This window comes from Oculina patagonica, chromosome 10 (assembly GCF_052425735.1).
Source record: "Oculina patagonica isolate OP01 chromosome 10, crgOcupat, whole genome shotgun sequence".
Classification (NCBI taxonomy): Eukaryota; Metazoa; Cnidaria; class Anthozoa; order Scleractinia; family Oculinidae; genus Oculina; species Oculina patagonica.
Window position 1 is genome coordinate 21,259,033 of NC_135767.1, and position 22,565 is coordinate 21,281,597.

The following is a 22,565-nucleotide window of genomic DNA, read 5'->3' on the forward strand; positions in this document are numbered from 1 at the left end:
AAAATTTGAAGGGTTCCCTGTAGAGTTGAAAGATTTTTTAAGATGAAAAATTTATAAGATGCGACTTGTTTTATAAACAAGACCGTCAGAAGGTCAATCATGATTCGGTTCGAATCAAAACCGCCGTTTACCTTACACAATAAAATCTAGAAGGTTAACGAAACTCGGCTATCGGTATTTTTAGTAAATATTTTGTAATACATTCAAAACGAAGAACGGTTTGTTTTTGCTTGTTTTCAACCTGAACTCATCGGAAGCTGAAAACAATTGAGAATACAGAATGAAATTGGATTTTATCGAAAAACCTCTATTTATAACAGCAAAAAAATGTCTCAGCTCGAAAATGTATTTTCGGAAATTTAAGGTATGATGGTATCATATCATTACAGAAAAGAAACAAATTCAGGAAAGCATGATAATCTTGTAAAAGCCTGCGAGCTATATAGTTTTTAACGTTATTATAAGATAGCCATGTGTTGGTCTGTAGATTCGTTGGTATGTAGAGTTTATGTAGGTTACGTAATCATGCTATAAATTGAATATTTAAGTTTGACAGTTACGAGTTGTCATTCGACGACAACTCCGCTTTGGTTCATTGACCAATGCAATCTCAAAACTTTACTTTAGTAAATTTTGTGTCATGTCTGATCCAAGTGTTAGTGAATTGGCTGTATTGAGCGATGCTAGGACCGTTGCTTTACTTTAACACATGCGGTGGTGATCATAGTTATATGCTTTTATTGATCTGCTAACTTAAGGCTTCTCATATAATCACCCCGATCGCTTCTATGTCCTCTGTTACTTGAAAACGTTTTTTTTTGCGATCCGGGCGCTTATCTTATATGAGAACATTAAACAAACATTCGCTAACGTCTGCGGTGATTGGGGCGATCACGATCGCTTGGATCGCCCGTGTCCTATCCTTCTACCTTCTCTTTCCATTCTTCGCCGCAAAACAGCAATAACTGAAAAGACAGGAGGCCACGAGCTTTGCTCTTTCACTGAGGGCTGCCATTGTGCACTGAGGGCTGCCATCTAGGGTTCATATGATTCTTTTTCGTAGGTCTTCCCTCCTACCAGGCGATCGGGACGATCATATGAGAACCCCCGATCGCTTTCAATCGCTTCGATCGTCTCAACATTTGCAAACGATCGATGCGATAGAAACGATCGGGGCGATCATATGAGAGCAAACCTTTATGGCAAATCCGTGCTTTCAGAGGTTTGAGGAATTGCGAGATTCAGCAAAATGGAGCTTTTTGTATTAACCAAAGATAATTTTACTTTTTTGTTCTGGAATGGTCTTACAAAAAGAAACACTAAAAAGAGACAAGTGACGCTAATAAACAGGAGCAACAAAAACATTTTGGCGTGCTCGTTGTTACATGTAACCGTATCCTGCATACAGTTTACAGTTACAGTTTTATTGAATAAAGTGTTTACATTCTTTTACGATCATACTACACTGCAAACAGCATTAGCTAATCTAGGCGGGTAGTGTTATGTTTCTTAACTCACTTTTGTTTAATTTCAGAAAATTATTTTTAAATTCTTACAATAATTTTGAAACTGAACAAAACGATTTCACTAAAACGTACGGATTTTTTTTCTATGACTTAGCCCTCGGACGTACAAGCTAACTGACACACCTACAGTGGTACAAGGTACCTCTTCCCCCAGGGTCTAGGGGAAGCAGGGATGGCGCAGTGGTGAGAGCGCTCGCCTTCCACCAATGTGGCCCGGGTTCGATTCCCGGACCCGGCGTCACATGTGGGTTGAGTTTGTTGTTGGTTCTCGTCCTTGCTCCGAGGGTTTTTCTCCGGGTTCTCCGGTTTTCCTCCCTCTTCAAAAACCAACACCTTTAAATTCCAATTCGATCGGGAATCCGAGGGCCACAGGTTTGTCAGTCGAAAGACTGTTATGTGCAACCCTCGTAAAACAAAGTTGATTCTGGATGCACGTCCGAGGGTTAATAATTGTGCAAAAATTCGTTCAGGAATTTTCAAATGAAAGAAAACGATTTGACTAATACAGAAAATTACTTCGTGACTTGCTTTATGTTGCTATAATACTTCAACATCGCAAACATCAACATGATCAACATATTAATATTCTCAGTCGGTTTACACACTAATTTGTTCACAGTTCTAGTATAAGAATCGTCAGAATGTTATGATAACTAGTTGAAACTAACAACTGTCAGCGACAGACCAAAAAACAAACCCAGAACACTGCCGCTGATAGCAAGTACATCTCCTGAGGTTTTGCTGGAATCAGTTGTTGCACTGGCACTCGAATCAGTTGTGTCCAGAATATTTCCCTTGTTGCACTCGTCTCCAAAACAGCACTTCCCTTTGCATTCAGCGAAAGGGAGGTAGCATAATTCGCTTATGTTTCCTTTGTTGAACTGCTTACAGGCACGATGATGAGTGCACCCTTTGAAAAACGATTCGCGTTTCACCGATCCATTGTCGAATTTGCTGTAAAGTTGGATGCATGGGGTGGTGTCATAGCACTGTGTCATGTTCTGACTTCCTTCACAGTCTTTGTAAGACTTATTGCTGGAGCAGTAATAACAGTTTCGATACTGAATACCTGTGGAGACAGTATGATTATCTTGATGATTTATTTGCTGATATGGGTGGAGGTAGGCAGGGGCGGGATACTTTCTAACTATTATGGACTACAAGAGGATTCTCCAGCCGCGGTGGTAACTTAATTTTTCTACTATTTGTTGCTACTTGTTGATGCTCTTGTCGACCGCTTTCCTTTTGCGTTTCTTTAAATCTTAACCTGAACAAAAACATGTTTATGAATAGGAAACGATTTCCGAACTTGTTATTTCGATCGCATATTCTCAGAATGGAGATTTTTGCGAAAAACGGTACGAAATTTCTGACTGCCGGGTATAAAGTAAAAAAAAAACCCGTGCCCGTGAGTCGAGTTTTTATAGTATTCCGAAGCAAAGACAATTTGTACATTACAAAACCAAAGCATTATTTAACATCGTTTGACATTTCTGAACAAAGATCGAATACTCTTGGAGGGTTTCAGTGTTAATTTTTGTGCGTATTTTCCAAGACAGTTGACTCCATGCCGGAATACGAATTTTTCAGAGTGTTGAAAGCATCGAGATTTTATAGTATGCACAAGCTCAAAGTAATTCCTAAACGTAAAAAGCAAAAGAACAATTTAAATCGCTTGACATTTCCAAACAAAGATCTGCTTTTCTAAGAAGAATTAAATGAAATATTTCGCGGAATTTGTATAAGAATTTTAGACTGTCGGGTATATACTAGTTTTTGTAAAACACTTCGTGGCTGCCGAGTATCTAGACACAACGATACCATTTTCCTCGCTTTGGCCGTTTTTCAGTTCATTCTACAGAGAGAAGGTTGTGAATCTAGTAAACAACTTACGAAATATCTTCTTTCTTCGGCGTAGGGTCACAAGTTCGGCTTCACTTGCTTCTCGACTAGCTTCGACTTTCAGTTCCACGAAAATCATTCACAATGGATTTCTGGGAATATATATATTCCTATGAGCAGCGTCTACTCTGACCTGAGCGTTTGTGACTAAATCACCATTCGGCAAATTAGAAGTTAAAGAACTAGACTCTTTTTAAAGAGTCTAGTTCTTTTTTTTTGCACGGGTTTTTTTTTTACTTTATACCCGGCAGTCAGAAATTTCGTACCGTTTTTCGCAAAAATCTCCATTCTGAGAATATGCGATCGAAATAACAAGTTCGGAAATCGTTTCCTATTCATAAACATGTTTTTGTTCAGGTTAAGATTTAAACGTACCCTTAAAAGGGTACGTTTATTCCATGAAAACTAACCCAGTGTAAGATCTATCGCTGTAAAACCCTCGTTTTCGATTGCGAGACCTAGGATTGCTGAGAGTGTCATGTGACCTGTCTTAAACTGCAAACAATGAGTCAACAAAGTCAGAACTTTTTGCACGGCCATTCGTATTTCTTGTAAAGATCGCTCAGCAGAACTCCGGCCACTGTAAACTGAAAGCAGGGTTTTAATAAAAATTCGGCTTTTTTCATTACCTTCTCGCTTACATTTCGATTCACCATAACGAACTCTCATTTGAAACAGTCTTTTTTACTTTGTGTAAACAGATACCCCTTTTATCTGGGTGGCGGCTTTGCAACAACTAGACATCTCAGTTAAAAAACTATCGTCTTTCGATTGGACGCGATGTTTCGATTTACGATTATGGACTTACTGCAGTACTTCAATACTATCGTAGTATCCTATACTAGAGAATCATTGATTCCACCGCTGTTTAAATGGGTTCTTAATTAATTAACGCTACCTGTGTGTACAATAGCTAGCTTCTTCCGGTTTCGAAAACACGAATTGGTTTCATTTTCTCATAGCCCTACTTACCGATGGTCCAAATTGAACAGAAGAACATAAAACCCACAAACAATGCAATTTTCATGATGTCTCCTCGTGGTATACTTCTAAAACACCAAATATTATAGGGTAAATATATCGAAAGCGGAAAGGATGAGCTCGAATAGAGTCCCCAGATTAGACCTGCGGGCTCTGGGTACGAACTAGATCTTAGCCTATTGATGATATGAGAAATTTGATCCTTGCAACCATGGGGTATAAAAACGATTTTTTTTACTTTGTTACTGAGGAGCGGACCCTAGGTACAAGGCTGCCTTTAGGGACTGGTCAATTAGTACCAGGGGGGGTGGACTGGAGCAATTTAAAAAGTGGTGGCTTGAAAATTTGTGACCCACCCCTTCCTTCTGGCTCAAAACTGACTGACCCACCCCTGTTAGGGGGTTGAAAATTACATGACCCACCCCCTTTGCTAAAAGAAATCATTATTATGAAAGAGGTTGGAGGTTTTTGATTGATATCCGCTTTTAATATACAATCTTCGTTCACGGTCCAAAATCCACGCGCACCATTGGTTAAAATCGATCACGTGATTTTGCTTTACCTGTCGTCAGCAAACTTCGACAGTGCGTTATTGACAATAGTACTGCACAAAAATCGTGCATTATTGAAAAGGTCTTCAGCTTCAAGGCTTGCAGATGTAGAAGAAAAAGATATTCCTCAAATTATCAACGATTCAATACAAAAAAATACCAAGAAGAAAACAACCTGGAGTGTTTCAACTTTTAAAGGTAAACTGAATCTGAACAATTAAGAGCACAGGTTTCCTACGGTCAAACATATGTCGGTAAGAGTCCTTAAATGGATTTCGCTCATACTCTTACCATGGGTAGGCCTTAATATAAAATAAATCACAGTATACTTTGTTTGGCTAAATATCGATTTGTTTTCGAGAAAATCGATAATTCTAAAATCCAGCAAAATTGACGCTTTCGGAGCTCAAAATTTATGCCGAGTTTGTTAGCTTCGCGTCGAAAAATAAAGCACTCTGGAAGAAAAGTACCTATTTAATATCGAAGAATAACATCAAATTAGTACGTCGAAAGCAATTTCTGCTCTTAAAGTCCTTTTATTTACAAAATATAATTAAGTTTATTCGACACACTTTTGATTTAATTCAAAATAGGTCAAACTTATCGCTTTATTTAAGTATGAGCGAAGCGAAATAAATGGCCGAAAATTTGGTGTTAGACAGATAAATGATTGTTCTTTTCGATACTAAAAGGATTTCCTGGAGAAATGATTTAGTGCGATGCTTTCAGATCTCAAAGTTGCTTAAAATTCGTTAATTTAACCGACCGTGACATTGTTGATCTTATCAACATTATGTAAACATTCCACGCAAAGGTTAATTTTCCCCATGTGAATTTCAACTGAGTAAAATAAAAACATAGACTTGCTTACCGTGGTGTTCGCTGATACATTGTAAATCCTGTTTTCCTCATTTACGACAAAACCTAAGCCCTCGGCGAAGCTGTTATCCAATTTTCTTGACGCGCCATTTGTAACTGATTTCCACGTATTGAAGTGACAGTTCTTTTCCATGCATTCTTGAAAACAGTCCTGAGTCTTAACTGATCAGTGTAAACAGGAATACGAAGTACTTTGCTTTAAATCAACTTAAAGCTTAGCAGCAGTGGTAGATAAATCGATACGGCCGGCGAATCTTCGTTTCGAAAACCGCCATTTGAGATTTGTCGCCCCTTTGTCCTGCGGTATGCAGATAATTAATTCACACTTGAGTAACTTCCGGCACATGAAATCGACAACCACCGTGACCAGATAGCACCCTCCTTTTCGAAATATTGGTCGAGGCACTATTTTTATCATTTTAACATAAGCTCTCAATGAAGAACTTTTGGGCTGAACTTGTAATAAAGTTTCACTTCAGTTAGCCACCGTTCGAGAGAGTTGTTAAATGGTTGCATGAAATCCGGGTGGAAAGTTCTTCTGTTGCGTTGCTTCGCTTTGTTTCATATTTTTTATCCAGTTCTTACCCTTGTTCAAATTCTTGTCCCTTCTTCAGTGGAAAATTTGAAACGACGTTAAAATCCCTATAAGACGGAGATGTCTTTTAGACGAACTGAGTTGGAGCCGGTCCCGAAGGTACCCGTTTCAGAGAGAGTCCGGGCTGTACACAAAGCCTTAGATGGCGTCGTTGGATCCGTCTCCCGTGAATGTCAGTTAAAAATATATATTCCGCTGTGTAGTCTAGCCTGTAAACAAGCTCTCCTTCTTTCTCCTGTGGAGGATTAGGCGAAATAAAAGCGGGAAGGAAAGGTGGGGAAGGGGTGGGGAAAAAAGGGACCATATATCATGTATATGCAGTTGTAATACCAGTCACGGTAAACAATTTATAATAAAACGCTGAACATTTATGACTGTATAAAAAATTATTGGTGTAAAAATTAAGGAAAGGGTGCTTTTCACTTCATTAGATTAAGCTAGGTGAAGAAAAGTACACGTAATCAGAAGTTTGTTATGGACTTCTGACGTGATGCCATATTTTGTATTTATTTCTGCAAAGTACAACAAAGCATTTATACCAAAGTAGCATTATTAAAAAAAATGAGCATAATTACAGTTGAGCATTATATCGGACAAAAAACAAGCATTGTTAGAAGCATAACATTCCCTTTTTACCAGCGTAATTGGAAGGGCCTCTGGTATTCAGTTAGAAAGAACTTGCATTCAAAAGATACCGCGTTCTAGAAACAAGTCACCCCGTTTTGGCTGCTGATATTTTGGAACTTTTGTGTGTTCAAAATACCATTTCTCGTTCTAGATATCGTCTGATATTGAAAATCCCGTTCTAGATCGGGAACCCAAAACCACGACCTCATTGGACGGCACAGAGCCGTTTTTGGGGAATACCCCAGCTTCGACAACTCCTTCCTAATAAAGTTCGCCTATTGAATTGAGAATTAAGGTGATTATAAAGTTATTACTTTATATCTCTTGTTGTTTGGAAACTTGAGTCGTATTATAATTATAACCGTCTTATTTATGAAGGAATAGACTGCGGATAATATTTGAAACTTAAGAGCGAAGGCACAGATTTTTGGCACAAAATGTCAAAATTGCGGTCACGGCCAAAAGGAAATCTTGCCTTAATTTTCAATTTCTAGAAAGTTTTTAACGAGTTTTCAAAGGTTTTGGGGTTTAATTTTCAAAATACAGCCAACTTTCGGAAATATTTGAGAAAATTGATTTCGCACTATCGAGGGCTAAAAATAGCCGAATAAATTAGCAAAACTTAGCATTCGCAAAAGCGTTCTCGCGTTATTAGTAGAAGTTATATCCTCGGAAATAAAAAACGTATATTTAAAGTAGAAGTATTTAGCAATGTTTACATGCCTGTGTTTCGGTTCTAGATTATACTTTTCACAGCGAAAGTAACGCTCTTTGATAACAATTTTATAACTGATTAAGTAAATAAGTTTCACTTCATAATAACAACCTGATTTTTTGATATGTGGCCACTCTCCAATCGGCTTCATTTTATGGCTATAAAAAGCCCAAAGCCTCTTCTTTAACTACATATAAAAATTAGTTTGGGTTTTGCAGCAAGCGCATTTTAAAACGCCAGCGAAATATGGGTAATTTAACTAAAATTTGAACTAATTTGCATATTACCGTTTTGATGCCATGTTAACCGCATTCACGCAAGAACCGAAAACTCTGGTTTTGGTTAAAATTTTTGCGTTAAACATGTCTTTACACTTGAAAACGATGACATACCTGTAAGCATAGAGTCCAGTTCTTGTCCATCTGATGAATTTGTTAGCAGAGCGTAACGTAGCAGTTACACTGAATTAGTTAAAAAAATATACGGTCAAAGGTCACGACAGTTTGCGTTATGCGTGATGCTTTTTATGTTATGGAAGATTGTAACGCATACCGATGAAGTAATATCTTCAAAAGCACAAAATACTTCAGGGAATTACGTTCGTCCTTTTTAGAATTTCTGCTAGGCAGCCGGGAAAGGGAATAACGTGAGACGTGAGCAGCCTATATCTCTTCTTTGAGGGAGGGGGGGGGAGGTGGGGTGGGATCGGGAGGGAGGCAAATTGGCCTTATTATTCACTGCTCGTGTGAGGACATTAGGGGCCAACCATTTTACTTTTGAGGTGGGGGGGGGGGGGTGAGTGATATTGAAAAAATATATATTCCGCAAGCGCATGTGTGGAAGAAAAAAAAAATTCCTGCACAGGATAGTGGTCCAAAAAAATTCATGCTTGTACAGTGGGCTGGAAAAAAATTCCTGGCAGGATGTTCCCTGGGTTGACACATTCAACTTTTAATATCAGCAAACTGTTAAAAGATTTTAGCATCTGCACTTAGGTAAGAGGGATTCATAGCAAAATAATGTGTTCCCCTCAGATGGCTTTTTTGCCTGTGGTTACCGATCTTGCTACATTTTTTTCTCAAATTCAAGATCACGCCTGGTGTTGTGACACGAGTAAGACCAGGGATCCACTTTTTCAGAGTTCGAAAAGTGACCTTGTCTGCCATTATCGATAGTATTTGTCGTCGGGTATCCCAGGTGCTTGCATTACTGTAGCTGCCACAACTCGCCTGGTTGATTTGGTGCTACCACATCTAAAACAGCACCAACTGCCTGTTGTGCCTTGCGAAGATGGCGACGACGCGTTCTTTCACTAGCTTCATTCCATGGAATAATACTTAACAGTATCGTCTTTTCTCGATTAAACGCCCCCGGCGTTTATTACAAACTTAACCTGATGGGCCCGACTCCTGCAGCTTTTTCGAGCCTGAATGTCATTTAGCAACGGTTTTTATTCGTTGTTTTTGACAGAAATGTATCTGGGTGATATAGCTACAGCTTATTATACCTTAAATAAATACCTTAGGGGCATATTTGTAACTCCACCTTGGAGACCCGGCGTTTATTCGGTACCCGGCGTTTAATCGAGAAAATACGGTATGCCTGACATGACTGACATCCCTGCTTTCTAAGAATTCGTTCAGTTTGTTCAGCGGTGTACACTCTTCGCGCGTAGGCCCCCTGCTGTGGGAATCAGGTGTGACGTCAACGCTAGTGTCTGAAGGGCAATACAAGCTCCCCCCTGGCGTCTGGAAGTTGGAAGGATAGCACAGAGACGCTGGCGTACTTCAAGCCACTGGTGCAGTGCCAATAGAGGTGTTCTGTAACGAATAGTAAAATTCAAACCTACTCAATACCACCTATTATTAAAAACTAGCAATGGTATGTTGCAGCTCCTGAGTTTTGATTAGTTAACAGGCAATGGTATATGAGCTCAAATACCATGGACCACAAAATATGGTAGCCGATACGCGTCAACCGAAACAGCTGGAGAGCTCAAATATTGCAATTCTTTGGGCAATTTTAAAAAAACAATTATTTCACTCGCGCTTGTTGGATATGAGATCGTTATAGCCAACTCAGCGCTACGCGCGTCGTTGGCTATTTACCATCTCATATCCAACGCCTGAGGCTAATCTTGATAGTTTTTAGTGACTCAAGCAATAAGTAGAAGCAATTTTTTTATAACCCGGCTATTGAAGTGGTACATTACAAGAGATGGTTTACACTTACCAACGACATGTTTTCCATTTGCAGAATGACTTCGTCTTTTACTGCCGCCTTGTTTTCAGCATCCACAAGAAGCTTACTACAATTAGAACGAACGCCTGTGAAAATTAAATGTAATTGATTTCAACTGTTGGTTTCACGCTTTTACCTGCGCGAAGTTGCAGAAAAATTTTTTTGTTTTAGAACATAACAGTCAAATCAGTTTAAACATGTGCCGTTCAACCGATTTCTAGTAACGGTATTGACATGACAAATAAGTATTGAAGTGTCTGCCTCGTCCCCAGGCGTCCTCGTCCTTGGTCGTGCACGGTTCGCTTGGTGTTGTGGGACTGACGTGCACGGTTACCATCAATCTCCGCGCTCCCTGTTTTCCCGTCTTACCGCCTCAACGTCCGGCCAATCGGCGCCTGGGGACGAGGCAGTTGAAGTGTTATTTGCGCAAAAGATTGGTAAGAGGTAACAAATGCTGCAGCAAGAACAAATTCCGCATAGAGAATACTTTTTTTTCTCCTGCAATACCAAGAAACCTAAACTATGGCCACAAATTTGTCTTAAGAGGTGATGTAAATCGAGGGTGCGCAAAGGATTCGTTTCTCTTGACAAGCGGTCGGGAAACGAGCGACCATGGAAAGTTGTGAAACGAAGCCCGAAAATATCGGACTTCTGCTTGCACTGAGCATGTGTAGCTTTTGAAAGCAACGTTCGACGAACTTCTGTTTTTTTTTTTACTTCCAGCCAGTTTTCATTGTTTTCACAACCATTAAAATTGATCTTGCAACGAATATTTCGACTCACTTGTCGCATTAAGCTTGCGCAGCAAGGAACTGAGACTCGATGTACGCAGTCTCGTACCCAGAGACCGCGATTCATCTGGTCTGCGCCAGGGATCGGGATCTTTGAGGTAATCTGAAAGCTAGCCCGCCAAACAGTCGACCGAATAAAATTGGCTGTTGAAAACTTTTTCGTTTCAGCACAGTCTTCGGTGCACATCAAACAGGAACCAGGTTCTTGTTCCGGTTTTGGATCAGCGCACAGCCGTTGAGTTTCCCAATCGCTGGTTAAGGGGAACGCAGGCTCTGGGAACGAGATCGCGATGTACGGAGATTGACTTGTGCCTGGTTAACTGGAGCATGCGCGTTTCTGATGATAGGAATTAGCTGAGGCATATCCATTGTCTTCAGATCAGATCGGAATTTAGAATTTAGAATTTAGAATTTAGAATTTAGAATTTAAGAAATACCTGTTAAGTAGCTTTACTGTGGTTTAAATAAAAACAAACTGACTCACCCGTGCCGACTGGAAGAAAGATTCCTGTCTCTTTCATTACAAACTGCGAGCCCCACTTACTTAAGCCTCTCTCTGCTTTTGGCTTTTTACTGGTAGTGGTGTTGTGCCTCGACAAGCTCACTGGTATGGCACACTTAGTAGAACTGCGCTTCCAGCTGACGCCAAGGCATGCACGATGTTGTGGACATATAGTCCAGTTTTCTATGTTTCGCGGCGGCGCAAAAATTGTTGCTCTCGCCAACAATAATTCTACTTTATCTTCAATCCCGATAATAGAAAAGGCTGACTTGTGTCCTGATATATCTCGATGACAGGTGAGCAGAGGAACTATTGCTACTGACTTTGTCCTATCTTTTGAATCATAACCGCAGCGACCGCCAACAAAGGCGAGAAACGAACAAGCGCTGCCCTCCATTGTTTCCCACTGAAAAAAGTGAAATGCGTAAAAAATACCTTGATGTTCATTTCACTCGTACTGCCCTCCCTCCCCCCTCCCCCCCCCCCCCACACAATTCCTTTTACCTTGGCATAAGCGTCACGCATTATACTGACAGGTCGTGAGTCTTACTTGCAACTGACCAGTAGCACGAACTGAAAAGAAAAATCTCTGCACATGAGAAAGAAGGAGGGTATTTTTTAAAATTCAAACAGTGATTCAAAAGTATTTTCAAACATTGTTTACTTTCAGAGTTTGCTTTATACAGGCCGAGCACGGATCCAGTATAATCCACTCACCACCCACCGCTCACCGCCCCATTCTTCAACTTTTTTTGTATTCATTCTCAAATGCCAGCAAAAAGGTTTTTATAAAAATATCGAAGATCCGATACCAGGATTCATTGTAAGAAGAGTAAAATATTTAAAAAATTATAAGCTTTCGACAGCCAGACTGCTGTCTTCGTCTTCTACTTTATTTTTATCCGTCGAAGACAGCAGTCTGGCTGTCGAAAGCTTATAATTTTTAAATATTTTACCAGAGAACGCTTTTTATCTTCTTACAAAGGTTTTTGTTGTATGGATGCAAAGGTGTTATCTGTAAATTCTGTATGCTTAAAATTTGACACTTAACCAAACATACTTCAATTCCGAAATTAAAATTTCGTGATATTTTCTGTAAGTTTATAATTAGATTTCATAATTTAATTTGGATGTTTACACAGGTGTTGTAGTGCGCAAATTTTGTGCGACAGAAGTGTTCGTGGGCAACGGATTTTTTGGCTTTTTGATATGTGAAATGGTCAATGTTTATCGGGGAGATTTAGTTTATTTTACTAATTTATTATCAATATAGTGAGCTATCCGCACACGCGTCTGCACTAAATACGGCTTGTAGCTTGATCGAGGGTGGCACGTTCAGCGGCTAGCGTAGTATCCAGAGGGGCCCTGCCTGGTTAACCTAAAATCTAATTAAAATAAAATTCTAAAATAAAATGAAAACTTATAAGAAATATAAATAATAGCAATTTAAAAATATAAATAGCTCTAACTATTTAAAGATATTTTCACTCCCAAAAAAAGAAATAAAAATAGTAAACTACCCGTCAACAACAAAACATTCTTGAAATTCCATTTTCCGGTCATGCGTTACAACTTTATCTGAATCGTCACGTAATACTCAAACAAATCGTAACACTGGCCTTTTAGTCCCTTGCAGCTATTTTCGGGTAAGTATGCGAAGATATTAAAAAAAATTCATGGCTGCGTAAAAGATGATCTTGTTCAGATTCAAGAAAATGTAATTATAGATCGTAAATTTTTGTAGAGAATGAAATGTGGCATCTGTGAGTCTCCACTGTTTATAAGTCAAACGCTCCTTTCACCGCTTTTACTGTATCTACCGCAGCAATATAAAAGGTAAGTGATCCTTTCAGTAGGGATAGAAAAAGATTTCAAGTTTAATTTAGTGTTAAGCACAAATTTAAGGAAAATCAGAGTTTGCAGCTTTAACGCGAATGCGGCCGTTACATGTAACATGTCATCAAAACGGTAATATGCAAATTAGTTCAAATTTTAGTTAAATTACCCAGATTTCCATGGCGTTTTAAAACGCGCTCGCTTAAAAACCCGAACCAATTTTTATATGTAGATAAAGAAGAGTCTTTGGGCATTTTATAGCCATAAAATGAAGCCGATTAAAGAATGGCCACATATCGAAAAGTAATGTTGTTATTATGAGGTGAAACTGTATTTACTAAAGCAGTTATAAAATTGTCATCAAAGAGCGTAACTTTCGCTGTGAAAAGTATAATCTAAAACCGAAACACAGGCATAAAAACATTGATTTATTCTTCAACATTAAGTATATGTTTCTAATTCTCGATGATATAACTTCTATCAACAACGAGAGAACGTTTTTGCGAATACTTAATTTTGCTATTTAATTCGGCTATTTTTAGCCTTCAATAGTGCGAAATCGATTTTCTCAAATATTTCCGAAAGTCGGCGGTATTTTGAAAAATAAACCCCGAAACCTTTAAAAACTCATTTAAACCTGTTTAAAAATTAAAAATAAAGGAGGGTTTTATTTTTGACCGTGGACAAGGTTTGCTTCAAAAATCTGTGCCTTCGCTCTTAAACCGTTTTCCCCTAATAGCTTCCAAATCAACTCAAAAACACACCGGAAAACAGGTTTAAAAACAAAATATTTATATAATGACTATGATATTTTTAAAACATTTGGGTTCCCTGACGGCGAGGCGCTTGTCCCTCCCCGCAAGCTCTGGCGGGGGGCACCTTCCCTTGTTTAGGCCGGACCCCAACAGAATATATACATGGTCATATTTTTTAACATTCACGGAAGACGGATCCAACGATAACATCTTAGATTTTGCTTTCACCTGTTTTGCCTTGACCTAATCAAGAACTTGGACAAAGGTAAGAACAAAAAAAAACTATAAAGCGAAGCAACGCAACAGAAGAACCTTAGACCCGGGAGTTAAAAGCGCTGTCATGCAACTATTTAGCAACTTTCACAAACGGTAGCTACCTAAAGTGAAACTTAATTACATGTTCAGCCCAAAAGTTTTTCATTTAGAGCTTATATTAATATAGCAATAATATGGTGCCTCAACCAATACTATACCAAAACGCAGGGTGCTATCTGGGATCTGGTCACGGCGGTTGTCGATTTCATGTGCCGGAAGTTACGCAAGTGTGAAATACATTATCTGCACACCGCATGACAAAGGGCCGACAAATCTCAGTTTTCGAAAAGAAGATTTGCCGGCCGAATCGATTTATCAACCACTGCTACTGTCCGGAACGTTTCGGTCCGATTTTCGGATAGGATATGCCTTCTAATTACACGGATAGGATAGGCCTTCTGTTTACACGGGGCCGTTCTGGAACCGGTGCGGGACGGAACCAAAACTGGACCTGCTATTTTGCAGGTCAAGTTATGGAACCGTTCCGGACCGGTTCCAGAACCGTCCTGTGTAAACACATGGATCGGTGCCAAACGCTTCCGTGTAAACAGAGGCCGATCCGGTCCGGTCCAGTTCGGAACGGCTCCGGTCCGGTCCCGTGTAAACGTAGCCTAGCTGGTTAGAGTATAAAAATGACTGAAAAAACGGCAAGGACAGGACTAACACCAGGGGTCCGTCTTACAGAGATCTTCAATAAGGGAGAGTTGACTCTACAACTGTCTTGCCTTAGCCTAATCAAGAATTTGAACAAGGGTAAGAACTGGATAAAAAATATGCAGCAAAGCGAAGCAACGCAACAGAAGAACTTTCCACCCGGATTTCATGCAACCATTTAACAACTCTCTCGAACGGTGGCTAACTGAAGTGAAACTTTATTACAAGTTCAGCCCAAAAGTTCTTCATTGAGAGCTTATGTTAAAATGATAAAAATAGTGCCTCGACCAATATTTCGAAAAGGAGGGTGCTATCTGGTCACGGTGGTTGTCGATTTCATGTGCCGGAAGTTACTCAAGTGTGAATTAATTATCTGCATACCGCAGGACAAAGGGGCGACAAATCTCAAATGGCGGTTTTCGAAACGAAGATTCGCCGGCCGTATCGATTTATCTACCACTGCTGCTAAGCTTTAAGTTGATTTAAAGCAAAGTACTTCGTATTCCTGTTTACACTGATCAGTTAAGACTCAGGACTGTTTTCAAGAATGCATGGAAAAGAACTGTCACTTCAATACGTGGAAATCAGTTACAAATGGCGCGTCAAGAAAATTGGATAACAGCTTCGCCGAGGGCTTAGGTTTTGTCGTAAATGAGGAAAACAGGATTTACAATGTATCAGCGAACACCACGGTAAGCAAGTCTATGTTTTTATTTTACTCAGTTGAAATTCACATGGGGAAAATTAACCTTTGCGTGGAATGTTTACATAATGTTGATAAGATCAACAATGTCACGGTCGGTTAAATTAACGAATTTTAAGCAACTTTGAGATCTGAAAGCATCGCACTAAATCATTTCTCCAGGAAATCCTTTTAGTATCGAAAAGAACAATCATTTATCTGTCTAATACCAAATTTTCGGCCATTTATTTCGCTTCGCTCATACTTAAATAAAGCGATAAGTTTGACCTATTTTGAATTAAATCAAAAGTGTGTCGAATTGTTATGGCACTAACAAAATACAACGAAACCAAAGATGGACGCCACGTTTATTCCACCCCCAAGGCATGCTGGGGCAAGCTTAACAATGCATGATGTAACATCCCCCCTTTTGTGAAAAAAAAAATACAATATTAACACAACAGTGAAAAAAAAAAAAAAAAAAAATGAAAGGGTAACAGGTTCGTCCTAACTGATAAACCCTAGTATTGCCAGTTTAAACGGGAACAGTTCAAGGCAAAGTTCAACAACAAGAAAATGTTTGATAGGGTGTTCAAGTTAAATCAATGTCTCTCTAACTCCACACATTGGAGTCCAGTAAGTCTCTTACAGATCCAGACGGACCGGTGCTTTTACAACTCTGCCACAGCGAGTCCTCACTTCGTTGGCTGGTGGTGTAGTACACTCTACTTCATTGTTGACTGACCCGCTTCCTGTGAACTGTGGTGTTTCTTGTACGTCTAAGGCTCTTCGCTCTGGTTGTATGGATCTGTGCAGCCGCGAGTCTGTAGGTCGGTTCTGGACAGCAGGTACTGGACTTTTCTGAGGTGTCATCGGTACACTTACGGTGGGTAGTGGTTGTCCTAATGGATGATCATCCTCCCAGGATGCACTTGGTTGCTGGGACATATAGGTCTCCGCATTAGGTGGTGGGGCTGCAGCCAGCCTGATCTGTGTTCTATTTCTGCGAAGCTCTCCGCCATTAGGAGTGACAACAGTGTAGGACCTGGGTGAGGACACTTTCTTTACAACGCCATGAGGCCAGGCAGAGTGCTTGTGCTTAGGGTTAGGTTTGGCATATACCCACTGGCCAGGCTGAATTTCTTCATGTGCTGTTCCTCCCAGATTTCTGTCATAATATAGCTTGGCTCTGGTTCGACGTGCACCGATTTCAGTTGTGACTGCAACAGGATGTGCGACTTCAGGCTGGAGAAGTGCGGGTGTCATTGGAAGTATGCCCCTTGTGCGTCGGGATATGAGCCTTTGGGCTGGTGAATGTTCCTGGCCCTGTTGTGGGGTATTTCTGTAGTCCAGCAGTGCCAAATGGATATCCTTGTTCTTTTGATACATCCTCTTGACTATCTTCACAGCTGCTTCAGCCTTGCCATTTCCTTGTGGCCAGTACGGAGATGAGGTAACATGTTCAAAACCATATTCAGAAGCAAACTGCTTGTACTCAGTGCTGATAAACTGCGGACCATTGTCCGTGATTAAGCGCACAGGTATCCCAAACCTTGCAAAGTGTGCTTTGGTCAGCTGCACTACTGTTGCAGTGAGTGTGTTGGGCAGTACATCGATTTCGACCCAATCACTGTAATGGCACGTCGTGACCAGATGCCACTTTCCTTCCCACATGAGTATATCTTGACTAACCACGGACCATGGATTATCTGGGATATCATGGCTAAGCATGGGTTCTTTTGGGGCTTGACTTGCATACTGGGCACACATTGAGCATGACATGCACTTGTTCTTGATATCTGAAGTCATGCCTGGCCAGAAGAGGGACACCTTGGCTCGTCGAATGCAGGAGCCTACTCCAAAATGCGTTCTGTGGATTTTCTCAAGCATAGCTGGTCTCATTGAGCTCGGGATGACTGCTTGCTGGCCTTTATACACTATGCCATCTGCCACAGAGAGTTCATCTTTGAAGGTGTAGTAAGGTCGTACCAATGGATCCACACCTGTTTTGGAAGTTGGCCAGCCAGTCATTATGTGAAGAGATAGCTTTTGCAGTGCTGGATCCATAGCAGTCTGCTCTTGCAAGCTTTCCTGAGTAGCCGTGGAGATTCCAGAATTGTCCAAAGCCATTGCTTCTAATTCTACTCGAAATATCTGTTCCCCAGAAAGATTTGCTGTGGAAAGCTGTGGGAGAGGGGCTCTGGACAGGGTGTCAGCTATGACTTGTTGTGACCCTTTCTTGTATTTCACTTCAAATGACCATCGTTGGAGTCTCATGCGCATAGCCTGTAGCCGCCGTGGTGCTTTGTTGAGAGCTTTCTTAAAGATACTCTCTAGTGGCTGATGATCCGTTTGTACTGTGATATCTGACTTTCCATATAGCAGACTGTCCCATTTCTCAAACGCCAAGCATATAGCCAGACATTCCTTTTCAATCACAGCATATCTCTGTTCAGTTTCGGTCAGAGTGTTGGAGTAAAATGCCACTGGTTGATCATTCTGCAAAAGTGCGCCACCGACGCCAACTCCAGACGCATCCACCTGAAGGGTTACAGGCAATTGCGGATTGAAATAACACAAAACAGGGGCATGCGCAATAAGTTCCTTTGACTCAACAAAAGCTTTGTCATGTGAGTCAGTCCACTGGAAGGGGACATCTTTGTGGGTTAATTCTCTTAAAGGCTTGACCACATCACTCAGTTTTGGACAAAATCTTGCAAGGAAATTGAGCATACCCAAATAACGCTGAACAGCATGTGGGTCTGCAGGTTTTGGCATTCTGGAGATTGCCTCGACCATGGATGGAGCTGGGCTAACCCCTTCAGGACTGAGCTGGAATCCCATGAAAATCACCTTTTGGGTTTTGAACCTCCACTTGGCTGGGTTCAGCTTGAGTTTCACTTGTTGCATTCGCTGCAGGAAATGGTAAAGATTCTCATCATGATCTCTCTCGGCCTCCTCCTGTGTTTGTCCACAGCCATAGATAAGAACATCGTCAGCAATGTTGCAGATACCTTTCAATCCTGCAAGGGCTTCCTGCTGTCTCGCTTGATACTCCTCGGGTCCACTTGAAACTCCGTAGGGCAGTCGAAGCCACCGGTACCTGCCAAAAGGAGTATGGAATGTTGTGGCCAGGCTTGATTCATGATCTAGAAGTATGTTTGTGAAACCTGACATTGCATCTGCAACAGAAAAACACTTTGCACCGTTCAGTTGCGGCAAGATGTCCTCGAAGCGGGGAATTGGATGCTTGGGGACTCTTATAGCCTTGTTAATGGTGTTTGATGGGTCTAAGCAGATTCTAAATTTGTCCTTTGTCTCTCTAATTGTCATGTTACTGCACCAAGCTGTTGGCTCATACTGTCGACAAATCTTTCCTTCACTTTCCATCTTGTCTAGCTGCTCTTTGATTTTGGCGTGTCTTGCTACTGGCTGCCGGTGGATGGCATCATGGACTGGGGTGACTTTTGGGTCTAAATCAAAAGAAACTGGCTTTCCGAACTGTCCCAATCCTGTATGCACATCAGGAAATGCTTTAAGAACCCACTCAAGAGTCATCTTGGCAGGGAAGGATGGCAACGATGTGTTTGGATGCGGAACATCAAACATCCGTGATGCTGGTATTGGTTCTGGTGGCTTAGGCAGGTCGCTGGCATGTGAATTCTCAGGTGTTGGCAGTTGTACTGGGGGCTCAGAGTGGGGTGTCTCCATTGTTGCAGTGCTTCGTGATGTTCCAAGTGAATTAATTTCATCTGCACGGATCTTCACCAGCCCTAGCTTTACACAGTCTGAGCCAGACAGGAGGGGTGGCTTTCCTTGTATGTGTGAGTCCCTCAAGACATGAAATGTGAGGAGGTGGTACCCTGCTGTGGTTTCAGCTAGTAAATCCAGTTTACCCATAGGTGTGAGCTTAGAGTTGTCATAGGTGAATAAGGTTGCTTTACTAGGGGTGAGGTAGTTTGTGATCTTCTGCCCAGGAGGGATCAATGTTTGAGCAAGTTTTTCTGGCAGTGTGTTACAAGTAGAGGCGGTATCTAACTGCACCCTGATCGATTTGGTTAGGTCCTTGGTCACACCCAGTTTCAAGTGGCTGAAGAATTTACGGCCCACCGTTGTGCCATGAATATTTTGTGAAGTGCTGTAGACACTTTGGGCATACTTTTCTGGTTTGATATCCACCTCAAAGAAATCAGTTTCGTACTCCTCCCCTAAGCTGGCATCAAGTTGGTGTGCCTGGGTGGAGCTGGCTAAAGGGGGTGCTCCCATTTGACAGGCACGGGCAAAGTGTCCGATTCTCCCACAGCCCTTCCTAGCGCATCGCTTGTTTGAAGCTGGGCATACAGATCGAGGGTGTGGAGGACCTGCACAATACTGACAGGTGTCTGTTTTGCGCTGGCGGTTAAAAGGATCCTGACCCCATTTTTGCTCGGACTTGGAGGGTGTCTTTGTGCCTTTGTAGTTACCCTGGCCCCAGTTTTGCTCTGGCTTTGAGGGTGTCTTTGTGCTAGTGTAGTTAACTTGTTCTGTGGGGCCTTTAGCTTGCTGCATTATTGCTTTAGCTTTCTCACATTGCTCAAAGTTCTTAGCTACTTGTAACATTGTCTTAAACGAGACTACTTCTTTCGTTGTTTTATCTCTGTGGCCCTTATCTAGGAGTTTTGACATCAGTCTCTCGTTGTTGATCCCTGATATGAATTTATCTCTGAGTAATTGGTCTTCACATTTATCACAGTACTCAAGTCTCCTACCTTGTTGTTTAACTCGTCCTTCCCAGGCAGTGACAGATTCTTGGACTTCCTGTCGCATTTGAGCGAACTTTGTCCGTTCAGTTAAGACTCCTTCACTCGCGAGGAAATGTTCCTTTAAGTGTTCGAGTATAACTTTCGGTTCTTTCTTTTCTTCTTCGGACAGTTGAAAGCCCTGCACGAGATTTTCGAGTTCTTCGTTACCAGCAATGGCGGAACGGAATGCTGCTAAAGCTTTTCCTTTTGCGAGCCATTTAGGCTCCACAGGCACGGGGTCCTCTCCTTCTGCTGGTGCTTCGGGTGGAGGTTCGCTATCGAACCAGCCGTTGAGCTCACACCAATCTTGAAAACTTTGAATGAACTTTTCGCAGTTTCTTCGTGGATCTCCCGTGGTTGTGAACTTTGGGAGCATTACAGCGGCGACTCCTTGTCCTGACGAGGTCGCCATCATTAGATTTATTGATTTACATCAGCTGGAAGCAAACTTCTGACACCATGTTATCAACTATCATGCAGCTCTCGTAAGAAGCCCTGTAATTGGCTACGTGCTTGTTGAGTGTATCGGCTGTATCAAACCAATCACGCTCCAGGATATAGCGCACGTGACTGCACGTGACTTCGTTGTTCGGCAATTTGCAAGATGGCGGTCGTTTTAGTGTCACGGTTGTACCTTCATTCGAATATTTATCTTATTCTTTACCTAATATCTGGGCAATCCATTGAATCTCGGAGTTGTAAGGATTTGGAATGGTTATTTTGGTAGCCATATGCACAGTAAGTAAAAGATTACTTTCCCTTGTTGTTTTATTACTCTGGTTTTTAATTCGAAAATGTGAGCTTTATTAAATACCGATTATAATTTCGTGGCTCCGGCATTGCTACGTTCTTTGTTAATGCGTGTCACGTTTGTACCTTTCATTTATTTCAAGCGAGTATACGTAACATTTTTCACCTTTCTAGGCAACTGATGTATTCTTAGTATTTGTTAGTACTTTTAATGCTGGAAAGTGTTTGGAATTGCTTTTTCGCTACGCGTTCGATAAAGATAAGCTTATTGCTTTTATACATCTCGTGATTTCCCAGTTACCGATAGTTTAAGTACTATGTAACATTCTACCCTTTATTTTCTATTATACATCAGACATAAGTTCTGAATTGACGTTGTTATTTAAATGGTTTGGTTTAATTGAGAGCGAACAACTGTATGCACTTCATAAAAGAATTTCTGTATTTTATTTTCTGTATTTTCTGTTTGTTCGTTTAGTCGATTTTATATGACAAATTTCATTTGGGTGTCGAAAGCTGTTCACATTTACTTTTCTTTTGCATTGCTGCTCTATTGGAAAAAGGGATTGGGGTGCCACTTTCTCTACCACTCAGAAGTAGACAAAAAATAATCATGGCTTACTTAAGAGTGTTTTTCTATACTTCATGACAGCTCCTTGTATTTTCTTCAAGTTTCTATTGCCTTATGAATAGGATATCTTTGCCCTTGGGGCTTGCCAGAGTGATTACTTTCACATCTGTTTTAATAAATTATCGTGCTAATAGTTTTACCAATTAATGTACTTTTAAATCAACGTAAAATTGAGGTTTCCATTACTTTACCAAACTGTTTATGGGTTAATGCCCGTTTCTGATTAAAATAATGAACCTTTCCAAACATCTATCAGGTTTACAGTGCATACATTAAAGCAACTGCACCAGCCAAGGTTTATTTGTACTTTGTAACCATTGTAATCCACACACAAGATTACCGTCTTACAGTATAGACTGTACTCTATTTTGGATTGTATATATTTGTTGTAACTTTTACCCACAAATTGAATATTTTTAACTAAATATATAACTTGAAACCCATGATTTATTTGCTGTAAATATAAGTGTTTCTAGGGATTTCGTTGTCATGAAATTCGACACCACTTCCTGTCTCTATTTCCATTGTGCTATTTCTGAGTTTTATTATTTAGTTAGCAAGCTGACTTAACCACACCATAGTGCAATTTCTTGAAGTTTGCACTGTTGTTGAAAACATTCAAACACTGATAATTACCATTGACACAAAGATACAGCTAGTATATATTTCTATAAGTAATAATTGACCTTTGCCATTATAATTGTTAACATAATATGTTCTGAAATTATGAATATATGAAATCATATATCAGGATCCTCTCTTCATTTGATATGTTCTGGTTTTTATAAGTTATAAATAACTTTATAATCATAATAAAATTGGATAAAATACTTGGCATTAGACCTTTGTAA

The 22,565-nt window shown here is 40.5% G+C and overlaps 3 protein-coding genes across 5 annotated transcripts; all 3 read right to left on the minus strand.

Annotated features, from left to right (window-relative positions):
• Positions 1 to 1,954: 1,954 nt before the first annotated feature.
• On the minus strand, positions 1,955 to 4,569 carry LOC144628237 (uncharacterized). Of its 2 annotated transcripts, XM_078486308.1 has the most exons (3): positions 4,401 to 4,569; positions 2,293 to 2,595; positions 1,955 to 2,256 (listed from the first exon to the last, which is right to left on the minus strand). In XM_078486308.1, exons 1-3 carry the CDS (start codon positions 4,453 to 4,455, stop codon positions 2,180 to 2,182), a joined length of 435 nt encoding a protein of 144 aa, XP_078342434.1. In that variant the 5' UTR covers positions 4,456 to 4,569; the 3' UTR covers positions 1,955 to 2,179. The 2 variants fall into 2 exon arrangements, with proteins under 2 accessions (XP_078342434.1, XP_078342432.1); XM_078486306.1 differs by having other exon boundaries at positions 1,955 to 2,595.
• Positions 4,570 to 8,099: 3,530 nt separating this feature from the next.
• Positions 8,100 to 12,114, minus strand: LOC144629215 (uncharacterized). 2 transcript variants are annotated; one of them, XM_078487448.1, is made up of 3 exons: positions 11,293 to 12,114; positions 10,009 to 10,103; positions 8,100 to 9,596 (listed from the first exon to the last, which is right to left on the minus strand). In XM_078487448.1, the coding sequence occupies exons 1-3, from the start codon at positions 11,705 to 11,707 to the stop codon at positions 9,564 to 9,566; spliced, it is 543 nt and encodes a 180-aa protein (XP_078343574.1). In that variant the 5' UTR covers positions 11,708 to 12,114; the 3' UTR covers positions 8,100 to 9,563. The 2 variants fall into 2 exon arrangements, 1 of the variants encoding a protein (XP_078343574.1); XR_013566315.1 differs by having other exon boundaries at positions 8,165 to 8,237; positions 9,297 to 9,596; positions 10,009 to 12,114.
• Positions 12,115 to 16,197: 4,083 nt separating this feature from the next.
• Positions 16,198 to 20,745, minus strand: LOC144667333 (uncharacterized). Its single transcript, XM_078528723.1, has one exon. It carries the CDS (start codon positions 20,743 to 20,745, stop codon positions 16,198 to 16,200), a length of 4,548 nt encoding a protein of 1,515 aa, XP_078384849.1.
• Between the last annotated feature and the right edge of the window lie 1,820 nt (positions 20,746 to 22,565).

What these genes read in the sequence shown, in the direction of transcription:
- LOC144628237 (XM_078486306.1), bottom strand. Translation starts at nt 4,455, where the DNA reads ATGAAAATTGCATTGTTTGTGGGTTTTATGTTCTTCTGTTCAATTTGG. An exon ending in CTGTTCAATTTGGACCATCG is followed by an intron (nt 2,596 to 4,400) that starts GTAAGTAGGGCT and finishes CTGTCTCCACAG; the next exon opens with GTATTCAGTATCGAAACTGT.
- LOC144629215 (XM_078487448.1), bottom strand. Translation starts at nt 11,707, where the DNA reads ATGGAGGGCAGCGCTTGTTCGTTTCTCGCCTTTGTTGGCGGTCGCTGC. An exon ending in CTTTCTTCCAGTCGGCACGG is followed by an intron (nt 10,104 to 11,292) that starts GTGAGTCAGTTT and finishes TAATTTTCACAG; the next exon opens with GCGTTCGTTCTAATTGTAGT. An exon ending in AAATGGAAAACATGTCGTTG is followed by an intron (nt 9,597 to 10,008) that starts GTAAGTGTAAAC and finishes TATTCGTTACAG; the next exon opens with AACACCTCTATTGGCACTGC.
- LOC144667333 (XM_078528723.1), bottom strand. Translation starts at nt 20,745, where the DNA reads ATGGCGACCTCGTCAGGACAAGGAGTCGCCGCTGTAATGCTCCCAAAG.